General features: G+C 36.9%; 3 protein-coding genes across 3 annotated transcripts; 2 read left to right on the forward strand and 1 right to left on the reverse strand.

Annotated features, from left to right (window-relative positions):
* Window positions 1–3,923: 3,923 nt before the first annotated feature.
* Window positions 3,924–12,819, forward strand: LOC125491586 (putative pentatricopeptide repeat-containing protein At1g12700, mitochondrial). The gene is made up of 2 exons (XM_057394431.1): window positions 3,924–6,880; window positions 12,388–12,819. The coding sequence occupies exon 1, from the start codon at window positions 4,491–4,493 to the stop codon at window positions 6,351–6,353; it is 1,863 nt and encodes a 620-aa protein (XP_057250414.1). The 5' UTR covers window positions 3,924–4,490; the 3' UTR covers window positions 6,354–6,880; window positions 12,388–12,819.
* Window positions 8,258–10,853, reverse strand: LOC104890485 (4,5-DOPA dioxygenase extradiol). The gene is made up of 3 exons (XM_010675993.4): window positions 10,235–10,853; window positions 9,135–9,505; window positions 8,258–8,620 (listed from the first exon to the last, which is right to left on the reverse strand). Exons 1-3 carry the CDS (start codon window positions 10,583–10,585, stop codon window positions 8,431–8,433), a joined length of 912 nt encoding a protein of 303 aa, XP_010674295.2. The 5' UTR covers window positions 10,586–10,853; the 3' UTR covers window positions 8,258–8,430.
* Window positions 11,244–12,681, forward strand: LOC125496787 (uncharacterized). The gene is made up of 2 exons (XM_048642365.2): window positions 11,244–11,687; window positions 11,812–12,681. Exons 1-2 carry the CDS (start codon window positions 11,244–11,246, stop codon window positions 12,679–12,681), a joined length of 1,314 nt encoding a protein of 437 aa, XP_048498322.2.
* Window positions 12,820–13,554: the final 735 nt, after the last annotated feature.

Raw genomic sequence — 13,554 nt, forward strand, 5'->3', positions numbered from 1 at the left:
TCATTTTACCACTGATTAAATGCAAAATGGAGTAACAATTTGGATGTAACATCCTATTTCATCATAGAGGATCACACCAACACACACACAAATCAAGGCAAACACAACATATAAACAGAACAAATCAAGGCTAAAATTAACATGTTTTAACAGATGAAGACAAACACAACATAAAAACAGAACAAATCAAGGCCCATAATTACATGTTTTAACAAATAAAGGCAAACACAACATATAAACAGAACAAATCAAGGCTAATATTAACATGTTTTAACATATCAAGACAAAGACAACATATAAACAGAACAACTCAAGTAAAAATGACATGTTTTAACAGATGAAGGCAAACACAACATAAAAACAGAACAAATCAAGGCCCATAATTACATGCTTTAACAAATAAAGGCAAACACAACATATAAACAGAACAAATCAAGGCCCATAATTACATGTTTTAACAGATGAAGTGAAAATATCATATAAACAGAACAACTCAAGGCTAAAATGAACATGTTTTAACAGATCAAGTGAAAATATCATATAAAAAGAACAACTCAAGGCTAATATTAACATGTTTTAACAAATCAAGTGAAAATATCATATAAACAGAACAAATCAAGGCTAAAATGAACATGTTTTAACAGATCAAGTGAAAATATCATATAAACAGAACAAATCAAGGCTAAAATTAACATGTTTTAACAGATCAAGTGAAAATATCATATAAACATAACAAATCAAGGCAAAAATTAACATGTTTTAACAGATCAAGTCAAAATAACATATAAACAGAACAAATCAAGGCAAAAATTACATGTTTTAACAGATCAAGGCAAAATATCATATAAACAGAACAAGTGAAGGCCCAAAATTACATGTTTTAACAGATCAAGGCAAAATATCATATAAACAGAACTAATTAAGGCTAAAATTAACATGTTTTAACAGATCAAGTGAAAATATCATATAAACAGAACAAATCAAGACTAAAATTAACATGTTTTAACAGATCAAGTCAAAATAACATATAAACAGAACAAATCAAGGCAAACATTACATGTTTCAACAGATCAAGGCAAAATATCATATAAACAGAACAAGTGAAGGCCCAAAATTACATGTTTTAACAGATCAAGACAAAATATCATATAAACAGAACTAATGAAGGCTAAAATTAACATGTTTTAACAGATCAAGGCAAATCTAACATTTATACACATTCAGAGCACAAAAACAACAGATGAAGGGAAAAATCAAACAAATCAAGGCAAATCAACAAATATATAACAAAATCGAGGCAAAGTAAACAGAAATAAAACAAATCAAGGGAAAATAAACAAGTTTTTTAAACAGATCGAGGCATAAACAACATGCGTATAAACAAGTCGAGCCAAAAACATGAAAAAAACACAAAAACCTAAACATGCAATCTAATCAAATGCAACCCCACAGGCAAAGCATGTTAAAAAAACTTCCTAAAATTTTAAAAACAAAGATTTAAGTTAAGGAGTGGACCGATCTGAGTCAAAATTTGAAAAGGGACTCTCCGAAACCATTTCGAGATGGTTTTTATACCAAGAGAGGTAAGCTCGCCATGATTTAAAGCTTTCCGGAGGTGGATCTTCTAAGTTTTCAGGTTTTTTGCCCTCAAATACACCACCAAATTGAAGATCTGGTGGTTTTCCGGAGGTGGATCTTCCAAGGTGGTTTTTTTGCAACCCTAGAATTTTTAGCCTCCGCATCTAACTCGTCCATCAAATCAAAGAGCTGTTTCTTTGATTTCGGAGTTAACTCATCCATGAAATACCCAAAAATAACCAAGAAACAGGGGACTCGTTTTCTGAAATTATTCAAAAATGACAAAATCTAGGTTTATAATGATCGCAGAAAAGAGTAGATAATTAATCTACTATTTTTTTCAACAATTTTGGAGTAAAAAACCCTAGATCTGAGGGTTTGAAGAAGAAGAAGAGAGAGGAAAGTGACAGTCAGAAAGAGAGAGAGAGTCAGAAGGAGAGAGAAGAAAGTGACGGAAGAAATGAGATTAGGGTTTGGAGGGAGTAGTTATAGGGGGGTGGGGTAGGGTTAAATGGAGGGAGTGGGGTAATAAATAGAGTTAGGTGGGTTGGGTGGGTTTAGGGAATTTGATTAAGTGGGCTAATTTTTTGGGCTGAAGTTTAGGATGTTTGTTTTATTAGCATTTGTAGTAAGGTTGGCAAATGTAGCAAATAATAAGAGACACACCTAAATGGCAAAATGTAGCAAATAAAAAAAGACGGAGGGAGTACTATACTTAATTCAAAAATCAACTAAAAAAATATAATATTAGAAATCATAAATAAATTCAATAAAATGTCTATTTTGTTCATAGAATTTAACTTTGAAAAGTAAACAAAAAAAAAAAAGAATGTTGAGAGACTTAAGTCACAGAAACTAAAAAACTAAACCAATCAAATTCTGCAACTAAAAACAATTATACTAGCTTCGTATGTCTAATGTTCAAATTTTGACTCTTATGCCGAAGAAAATCGAGTTTTTGTTTCGAAAAAAAATCCAAACACGCATCGCGTGCAAAAAATTCTAGTTGATTAATATGGGATGAAGGTAGTATTTTATTTTATTGAATTCGATGTTAGCCACATTATTCTAACATTTTTGTATTTATAGAATGGGTTGAATCGTAATGGTTTAGATACATAAAATCATTCTTTTAAGTTTACCTTGAAACACCTAAGAACTTGATGTGTACAAGGGATAAATTTTGCTCCCTTGATTACTTTCGATTCACTTCAAATCTTGCTATGCTTCGAGAATTTGCGATTACTTTTTCGTTTCTTACTTTTCTTGAGTCTTGACAATTTCCTCATTCTAAGAGAATAAAAATTGAAATTGTCAAATAAATGAAGATTTTTATGAAGTCAATGTTAAGTGAAACATGTTTCTTATATTTTTTGGGTAAATGATATTCCATGGATCCCCTGAAATCTTTTGCATTTCTCCTACTCCCTCCGTCCCAAAATATAGTTCCCATTTTCATTCTAGGTGTCCAAAAATATAGTTTCCATTTTCATATTTAGTTTCACATTTTTCCGTAATTTGTCTAGAAAAACCGTGTTCCATCATTTATTTGCTTCTTGAATTTTGTTTTTTCCTTTGTTTATTCAACCAAAGTATTACAATGAATGTTCTTTCACCAATTATTCTCTATTCTCTCTCCTAAAATTATCTTTTTTTCCATACAACATTTATTTAAATAAACAAAAAATCTTCACTATCCCTACTTGCATAAATTACCGTGAAAAAAGGAAAATATGAATTATATTTTGGGACGGGGGGAATACTAAGTACAATGTTAAGCGACCCAATCCTCATTGAGGGCTGTCCAATCAATTACTTAAATGTTTGCATTTTGGGACTATATTAATTACTTAGATGTTTGCATTTTGGGACTATATTACTTAGAGTCTTAGATGTCCAATTAATTACTCCATCCGTCCCATAATATAGTGCTTGTTTCTTTTTTACACGGTCTCCAAGACGTAACTTTGACCTTTAATATCTTCAATTCCGTATTACTCCCTCCGTCCCATATTATAGTGTCTGATTCTATTTTTTCACGTTTATTAAGGTAAATAGAATATAAGAGAAATGTAAAGAGTGTTTGTGTATTGAAAATAAATGTTATGGGGAAAAGCTGATTTTAGGAGAGAGAATGACCATAAGTGGTGAAAGAGCATTAAATGCATGACTCATTCAACCCTTGAGTTGAATAAACAAAGCAAAAAACAATTTCCAAGAAGCAAATAAATAATGGTGGCACAATTTTTCTAGGAAAATCATATAAATGTGTGGAATAAAAAATGGTAACACGAATTATGTTTTGGGACACCATAAAAGGAAAGAAGCGCTATAATATGGGACGGAGGGAATAATAAAAAATATAAAAAGTTAATATTATGAAGCTACACATGGGATATTTATTTTTATTTTTATTTTTTTGAGGGGTGACAGAGAGAGTACTTAAATGTGAACTATATTTTGAGACGGAGGGAGTAATAACTTTTCTCTTTTCTTATCGATCTTTTTATTCTTTTTTCTATCTCTCTCTCCTCTTTAAAAATTGTCTAGAAGCCCGTAATTTTAAAAATGTCATCGCTAAATTGAAAATGATGGAAGAAATTAAATTCTGGAAATTCTTTTGATATACGAGAATACCATTTCATTTTGGGCTTTTCAGTTTTCACCCTGTGCTATAGACTTTCAGCTTTGAGGGGGGAGTTTGGTATACTGACTGTACTCTTTTTTTTTTACAGTGCAGATAGTGCCAGATACGAATATGTACTTGCTTGATCCCAATTCACGAATTTTGTTCCGTGTGTTAGGTGGAGAAGGAAATAGTTGGTCTGTTAATGAAAAAGCTCCAAAATTTGTTTGAGAAGTACCAACTATTATTATTTTCTCATAGAATCAGTTAGTGTGGTGGTTCATAAATGAAGATGATTTTGAGAGATATGGTGTTGTTGAGGAGCAAAACTGCTGTAATTCCACTTGTTCCTTCTTCTGGTATTCTTCTTCCTCTCTCTCCTCCTTTCTTTCCTTCCATTTTCATATCTCTATTTTCTTGTCGAAATTATACATATGGTGCAACATATCATCATGTTGATGACCGTCAATTGTTCCTAAAATCTGTGAGACAGGAATGCAAATTAGGGTTTCACAAGATTAATCATCCCCTTTCTCTGTTTGATGCTATGATATCTTTGAGTCCTCTTCCTTCTATTGTGGATTTTTGTATGCTTTTAAGTGCAATGTGTAAGATTAAACCCCACCCCCCTTTCTCCACTGTCATCTCTCTCCTCAGGGAACTTGAGCTGTCAGGCCTCCCACCCAATGTTTATTCCCTGTCCATTCTTATCAATTGTTACTGTCGCTCCGGCCGTGTTGATTTCGGGTTTTCCGTTCTCGCCAAGCTGTTTAAGATGGGACATCAACCTGATATTGTCACTTTCAATACCTTAATTAATGGGCTTCTTTATTCTGATCTACTGGACGAAGCTGTTCAATTGCTCGATAAGACCATCAAGCTTGGCTTCCGACCTGACATCTTCACCTACGGGACTATTTTTAAAGGTCTCTGCAAACGAGGAAACAATGTTGGTGCTCTTAAGTTGCTTCGCACTATGGAATCCCATGGCCATTACCTGCCTGATGTTGTCATATATACTACCATCATTGACAGTCTCTGCAAAGACCAGGCTGTACCTCAAGCTGTCCAACTCTTTGAGGAGATGAAAACCAAGCGCATTTCTCCAAATGTATTCACTTATCATTCTCTAATTCGAGGTATGTGCACTGTGGGGAAGTGGAAAGATGCTCAAGAGATGTTGACTCAGATGTTGAACAACAACATAGCGGCTAATGTGGAGACCTACACCATGTTGATTGACATGTATTGTAAGGAAGGGATGGTTGCTGAAGCAAGGGCTATATTTGATTCCATGATTGACACTGGTGAGGTTCCAGATATCATCACTTACAGTGCTTTAATAGATGGATATTGCTTATGTGGTGAGATGGAAGAGGCTGAAAAGGTAATGGATTTGATGGTAAAACATGACTGCAAACCTAATGTGGTTACTTTTAACAGCTTAATCAATGGATATTCAAAAGCTAAAAAGGTTGACAAAGCTGTGCATCTTTTCCAAGAAATGCCATATAAAGGACTTACTCCTAATGTTGTCACATATAGCACTCTAATTGATGCCCTATGCAAGGACAATCAAGTACATTTTGCACGCAAGCTCTTTAAAGATATGGAATCTCATGGCTTAAAACCAAATGTAGTCACTTATAATTCGTTGATTCATGGTCTATGTCAAAATGCACTGATTGACGAGGCATTACACATGTTTAATGACATGAAGAGCAGTGATGTGCTCCCCGATAATTTCACGTACACTATCTTTATTGATGGCTTGTGTGAAGCTGGCCGACTTGAAGAGGCTGTGAATATCTTCTCCTTTCTTGTAGCTAAGGAGTTACCCCTAAATGTGTGTACCTACAATGTAATGATCAAAGGATTTTGTAAGAAAGGACTACTAACTGATGCTCAAGAGGTAGTAAAGAAAATGGTAGATGATGGATGTCCACCAGATGAGTGCACCTACAATACAATTATTAGGGGATTCCTTCATGGTAATGATCTTAGCAAGGCTTTGGAGCTTGTCAGCATTATGACCAGCAAAGGATTTGCAGCTGACGCTCAGACTACTTCGCAATTTGCTTACTTACTCATTGATCCCAGAGTTAGTGAAGAAAACAAGGCCTTGCTTCGAAAGTTCTTCGAGATATGAGTACATTGTAGTTGCAGTTTTCATTTTGAAAAGCTAAAAGCCAGCATTTGTACAGAAAGAGTTAGATGGCCATGCTTCTAGCTCAGTGATACGTGTGCTCATTACAATTAGCTGAACAAGTTGGGATCAACCGAGTTATTCAAATTTTTAAATTTGGAAGTGTTGCCTGATTCTTTGCTGAAACCATAGTTCCTTAGATGACCCTATGGAGTGATGCTGATGATAGCTATCAGTGTCGCGTTAATATGGTGTAGTATGAATAAGCTGGATAGTAACTAGTAAGTGTCCTTTTTGCTTTGCCGCTTTGGGTTTGTTTCTCGGCTTAGGTGTAGGTGGTTTTTGTTCCTGAGAGAAACAATAGATTTCATATTGACAAACTTAGTTTGATTTATACTCTCTTTGCTCATTAAGTGGGAGTACTTGGATTATTTGGCCTCTAATACACAATGCCTTTAAGCTGTTATGATTACCAGATGAAAGGGGATGCACCAGTCGTGGTGATTGGTGAGCACCAGATGTAAACTCAAGTAAGGAATCTGAGAACTTGCTTCCACTTATAGAGGGGCTTATGTCAACAATGCATTTCTTCTTTAGCAATACATTTGAAATGCCCTATATATTTGTGCATGTGTGTGTGTTTCTTCCCTTCACCTCATTTCCCTCTACTGTATTAGCTAATAAGTAAGAAATTAATGTTGCTACGATACATGGGCATGGCTGCTAGCCTACCAGTTGAGAGTTATCGAGAGCTTATCCCCATTTTCCCTGCTTGTGATAGCATTTGCTTTATCCTTTATGGGAGGCCTGATATCAGACGAGTCTTGTCTATGATAAAGATGGGAAACAAATAATAAAGCCTTTTATTTCGTATAGAAGTGGATAGAGATTGGGATTTACTGATTTATAAAGTCCCACATTGTTTGAACAATGGAACGTAAAACTTTTGTTCTCTAGAAAAAACTACTCCAATACCTAACTCGATTGACTCAGGCTCGAGTCGAGCCTTAAGCCGAGTTGAGTTTGTATTTGGAGATCTGGATCTCGAGCTTGAGTCAAGCCTCGAAACAAGCCTAGCGGGTATTTGTATTTTTCGAACTCAACCCAAGTTGACATTTTCGAGCTTGAGCTCGAGCTGAGCCTACCCAGGTTGGGTCTCGGTTCGGCTCGTTAACACCCCTAAAGCTGATATGAAAAAATTAAGAATTTATCAGATGTATAAGAAGTATACTATAAACATGCAAAGAGCGTGAGATTTGATTGAAAGAGAGAAAGTTGAGAAGTGATATCCAAAAGACAAGAATTATTGAAGTCTACAAATGTCTTTGAGAGAGTTAAACAAATACCCAAGGTGGATCACAGAAATGAAAAAGAATAAATGATCTCACAGCAGATTCTAAAATTGATGAAGGATCACAAAAACAACATGATCTAACATACACATGAACAGATGGTAAAAAAAAAAATTCAGCAACAAAATGTATTGAATTCACAAAGAAGGCATTCAGTGTGTTATAAAACAATCAATGAGACTTTGTGCTTACAAGAACAGCAAGAAATTACTCCCTCCGTCTTTTATTAGTTTACCCCTAGTCCTTTTAAGGATGTCCCTTATTAGTTTACCCCTTTTTTTTTTTGCTATTTTGGAATGGGCCCACTATTTCTCTCTCACCCAAACATCCAACTTTAAATATAAATAATCTTTTCTCTCTCTTTATATGCCCCACAATACTATTCCTCCTAAAACTTTGTGCAAAAGAAAGGGGTAAACTAATAGAGGACGGAGGGAGTATAAAATATCAAGGGACATCTTCAACCCATCAAGAAACTCACACCTGCTTAATTCCGTCAGTCGAACAATCAATACTCGAATGGTTAACCCATAATATTTTCAAGAATCACAAACCTAAGCAGAAACTACTATAGGATAAAAGGCTTGAAAATGTAATAATTAGCAATAACTACATGAGTGCAGAAATATATATACTGCATAATCCATCTGATTTATTCATCCTTGAAGAGAAGACCAATGAACTAAAGAGATGGTACAAACAGATAAACAAGTATACAATGGTGATATTTAGGTGGAAGTGAACTTATAGGAGCCATACGACATGATACCACCATCCCAACTTTTATGAATGAGTTCTGCCTTCGAATTTTCACCAGCAGTACCCATGGCTACATGCAGTGGATAGAAGTGCTCAGGCCACGGATGAGCCAATTTCCAATTTGGCGCTTTCGTTTCATATTTATTCACTTCTTCATACCTGAAAACCAGAGAGCACATAAGAGTCAAAAGTACAAAGATCATTGTTTTAATAGCTAGATACTATTGTCTTAATCAACTCTATCAAAAACATAGAATGTAGTCGAAGGGTAGGGTCTTAATTAGCTGCCTCAAGCCACCAAAATGCTTAGTAGAAATACAAGCAAGCCAAGTCTAGCGAACATAAGTTAAGTTTAGCAAAAGTAAAATAAGTTCAGCAGATACATCATACAAGTTGAAGACATCGCTCAAATGAGCGCCTAAGTCATGCAACATGAATTTAGGATATATTACATTTCGATATAAGTTAATATCAAAACAATGACTAACGGACCATTTCCTCTCCCTCCCCTATCTGTCCCTCTGATTCTTTCTATCCAAAAAAGCTTTGTAGTTTCCAAGCGAGACAAGAAGCAATATCATGATCGAGAAGCCAGACTCGCAATAACAAGAACCATCCATTTGTAGTTTGAATTTAATCATTCAAGTTTTTAGCTGAAATGAAACGAAATTACCTTCCATTTGTTAGAGCTGTTTCAAGCCAGTGATCAAAAGCTGCAGCCCACGGAGCAACTCCATCAGAACAAGGAGGGGTAATATTCGCAGGGTGTGTTGCACTTCCAGAACCAATGATGAGGACACCTTCATCCTTAAGAGAAGCCAACGCTTGTCCCAACTTATAGTGGTGTGTTCCATCCAAATGCGATTGGACAGAGAGCTGACAAACAGGGATGTCAGCTTCAGAATACATGAGCATTAGAGGCACCCATGCGCCGTGATCAAGCCCTCGTTTCTTGTCAGTGTTCACAGATTTAAAGCCAGATGCTGTGAGAAGATCTTGTATCCTGTTTGCCAGTTCTGGAGATCCAGGAGCCGAGTACTTAAACTGGTAAACAAGTGAATGAGTTATATTAAGAAATTTCAGTTATAATACAACATAATAATTTCCACCCAGGACTGTAGAAATTTCAGTTATTCTTGAGTTAATTCTTTTACTAATTGAATTCTGTGTTATTGTATTTTCAAGTTCTTGCATAAATGAAACATCTTTCCAGTTCATTTTTCTAAGTATTGAAGTGAAATAGTAGAAAGAGTTCATTTTCTGGTATTTCACAACAGAACTGCAGACCCACATAATACGTTGGTAAACAATACAATACGGGGCGTATTGTCCAGCACACGAACTAGTTCTACTTCAAATATGCTTAAACTAACATTAAATCATGTAAAATTAAAACTTGACTATCTTCATACATGCAGAAAAATTCATACAACATAAACTCTTTCCACTATTTCATATTTTCACTTCAATAATTAAACACACCAGAATACGTTGGTAAACAATACAATATGGGCGTATCGTCCGGGACACGAACTAGTTTCTCCTTCAATATTCTTAAACTAACCTTAAATCATGTAAAATTAAAACTTCATATATCTTCATACATGTAGAAAAATTCATACAACATAAACTCTTTCCACTATTTCACACTTTCACTTCAATAATTAAACACACAGGAAAGATGTTTCATTTCTGCAAAAAAACTTGAAAAAACAAAAACACATGAATCAAATCTTAGAAAAATGATAACTACAGAAGAGGAGAAAGAAAGACCTGAGGAAAGCCTCTGAAATCACAAAAGGCATCATTAATGTCCACAACATTAACAGAAGGTTGGTCAGTTTCCCAGTGAGCAGAAATGACGAGAATAGCCTTGGGTTTCTTAGTGAAGATTTTCTCTCTCCAACTTTCAAGGAATTTTCTAGAAGGCTTTGTATCATCAAGTGCCATAGTACGAGTTCCATGAGAAATAAAGAAGGTTTCTTTGATCTTATTTTCACTACCCAATTTCAAATTGGAGCTAATTACGAATTTCAGTAATGTTCTTCTTTTGATTTCTGGGGTTGAGATCGAAAATACTTGATGTGATGATTTTAGTTGCAAGTTTTGGCACGAAAGTATCATGTTAAGTATCTGTATCAGGTTTTTTTTTTTCTTTTTGAAGAGTTAAGAGAATTCTTAGCTATTTTTATTGATGCATTGAATTATTACTGGTATCAATCAATAAGTTATAAAGATTTCAATGAAGTGATGAACTGAAAAATCTGGCAGTCCTGAATTAATTTAGTAGATTGAATTTTTAAATAAATAGCGTGATACACGAGCAAGCAATAGTGTTAGAGTAATATTAGGAGATATAGTTTTAACGTTGATTTGTTTCCTAATATTAAGGGTTTCCTTATTAACTCTTGTATATATATTCTGATGGAATGAATGAGAAAGGTAAGCTTGACCTAATTATAACATGGTATCAAGAGCCACCAAACTTTGCAAACCCTATCATCTTTAATCTTACCACCGTCGCACCATGGCCGGCGACGACGCCGCCCAGCCCGCCGCCGGTTCTACAAAAATAGCCATAAATTCACCTTTTTTTCTCGGTCCACAGGATAGACCAGGAGATTTTATCACTCCCGTTCGTCTCAAGTCCACAAATTTTGATGCATGGGCTCGTGCCATTCGCGTCGCTTTATGCTCACGACGCAAGTTCGGCTTTCTTGACGGCTCTATCACCGTCCCTAAACCGCCATGTACAGAGGATGATTGGAATACAATACACTACATGCTTGTTTCAGGGATCACCAATACCATTGATCCGGAGGTAAGTTCGACTCTTTCGTATTATGATAATGCCAAAACCTTATGGGATGATTTACATGAACGTTATTCGGTGGTTAATGGTACTCGTATTCATCAAATAAAAGCCGACATTATTCGGTGTGAACAACCGAAAACTATGCCTGTGGCCACTTATTTTGGCAAATTAAAACTGTTGTGGGATGAATTGGCCCTTCATGAGCCGCCTCTTACCTGTACATGTGGGGAACTTGGCCCTGCTTTATTAAAACGTCGTGATAGTGATCAACTGCATCAATTCCTTTTTGGTTTGTATTCCGAGTATTATGGATCTCTTCGGTCGTCTATGTTGTCTCAAGATCCTCTGCCTACCTTAAACAAGGCCTTCCAACAAGTATCTCAGGAGGAGAGAGTTCGTGGTCTCACTCGGGTAAAGGAAGAGAAACCGAAAGTTCTTGGCTTCGCGGTTCGGACTGATGTTCGTGGCAGGGGGGGTTCGGCGTTGTCTCGCGCTCAAAAATCGAGCCTCACCTGCTCTCACTGTCACAAAACAGGTCATGACGAGTCGACCTGCTTTGCTCTTCATGGTACCCCAGACTGGTGGTACGAAAAATTCGGGCACAAAATTGAGGATGGTGCTTCGCGTGGCCGCGGTCGCCCCCCCACCCTCGGCACCTGCTGCGGGACGTGGTCGGGGTGGTGTGCGTGCCAACGCCACCCCCGTTGAGGCTCCTCTTGTCCCTGGGTCGAGTGGCAGTGCACCCGCAATTACTCCCGAGCAATGGCAGGCCCTTTTTGCCACTTTTGGTAATGCCTCTACTACTCCCAACCGTCTAAATGGTAAGTTTGAGCTTTCGTCTTGGATTATCGACACTGGTTGTACTCATCATGTCACGGGTGATAAGTCTTTGTTGTGTGACATTGTTTCTATTGATGAGCGTCCGGTTGGCCTTCCTAATGGGGCTTCGGTTATGGCTACTCAGTCTGGTACTGTGTATTTGAGTGATCGCCTTGTTCTTCATGATGTATTATATGTTCCTCATCTGCGATGCAATTTGATTTCTGTTACTCAAATGAGTGATGCTTTGTCTTGTTTTGTCACATTTTCTACTAACATTTGTGCTATTCAGGACCATCGTTCGAGGGAGCTGATTGGAACGGGTGAGAGACGGGATGGACTTTATTATTTTCGGCAGCAACCTTCTTCTCTTGCGGCATCTGTTACTACTGGCTCCTCTTCCGCGGCCTCGGACTTGGCTATCTGGCACATGAGATTGGGGCATGCTTCTGAAGCTGTAGTGAAGTCACTTCCTTTTATTTCTTCTGCACCTAGTTTAGACAAAGGTTGTGTTGTTTGTTACAAAGCCAAGCAGCCTAGGTGTAGTTTTGCTTTAAGTGAAAATAAAGCTTCTCGGATTTTTTAGATGGTTCATTGTGATTTATGGGGTCCTTGTTCGACACCCTCTTCTTGTGGGTCTCGTTATTTCTTGACATTGGTGGATGATTTTTCCCGTGCTGTGTGGGTTTATTTAATGATTGATAAAACTGAAGTGTTTCAATTGTTTATGTCTTTTATTGCTATGATTAAGCGTCAGTTTTCTCAAGAAATTAAAATTGTGCGTAGTGATAATGGTACGGAGTTCAATTGTCTTGAATCCTACTTTACTGATGTTGGGATTATTTTTCAAAAATCATGTGTGGGTACACCTTAACAAAAAGGAAGGGTAGAACACAAGCATCAACATATTCTTAATGTTGCTCGCGCTCTTCGCTTTCAATCTCATCTTCCTCTTTCTTTTTGGGGAGAATCCATTTTAGCCGCTGCTCACATTATTAACCGCACTCCCTCTTTGTTGCTTCACAAGAAAACCCCCTATGAGTTGCTTTTTGGTGTGCCGCCTCATTTTAATGAATTGAAGGTGTTTGATTGTCTTTGTTTTGCCCACAATCAACGTTCTAAAGGAGATAAGTTTGCGAGTCGTAGTAGAAAATGTGTTTTTGTGGGTTATCCGTTTGCTAAAAAAGGATGGTTACTCTATGACCTTGAGCTTCATCAATATTTTGTGTCCCAGGATGTGCAATTTATTGAAGATGTGTTCCCTTACTTGCCTAGTGTGTCTACTAGCCCCCTTGCTTCTCCTACCCACACTTAGGCTCCGGATTCTTGTCTTGATTGGGCCGACTATGCTGAGTTTGGTTTTGATTCGGCCACTGGGCCGCTGGATGTCCAGCCCGTACCTGAGCCGCGCCCTGCCACTCCCCCTGCTGCTGGCCCGCATTCTCTCGAGCCGCCTGCT

Source organism: Beta vulgaris, chromosome 4 (genome assembly GCF_026745355.1).
Source record: "Beta vulgaris subsp. vulgaris cultivar EL10 chromosome 4, EL10.2, whole genome shotgun sequence".
Classification (NCBI taxonomy): domain Eukaryota; kingdom Viridiplantae; phylum Streptophyta; class Magnoliopsida; order Caryophyllales; family Amaranthaceae; genus Beta; species Beta vulgaris.

Coding starts and splice junctions, on each gene's coding strand:
- LOC125491586 (XM_057394431.1), top strand. CDS start 4,491: ATGAAGATGATTTTGAGAGATATGGTGTTGTTGAGGAGCAAAACTGCT.
- LOC104890485 (XM_010675993.4), bottom strand. CDS start 10,585: ATGATACTTTCGTGCCAAAACTTGCAACTAAAATCATCACATCAAGTA. Junction 9,506..10,234: donor ATTTCAGAGGCTTTCCTCAG/GTCTTTCTTTCT, acceptor CTTGTTTACCAG/TTTAAGTACTCGGCTCCTGG. Junction 8,621..9,134: donor ACAGCTCTAACAAATGGAAG/GTAATTTCGTTT, acceptor TCTGGTTTTCAG/GTATGAAGAAGTGAATAAAT.
- LOC125496787 (XM_048642365.2), top strand. CDS start 11,244: ATGCTTGTTTCAGGGATCACCAATACCATTGATCCGGAGGTAAGTTCG. Junction 11,688..11,811: donor GAGTTCGTGGTCTCACTCGG/GTAAAGGAAGAG, acceptor GTCACAAAACAG/GTCATGACGAGTCGACCTGC.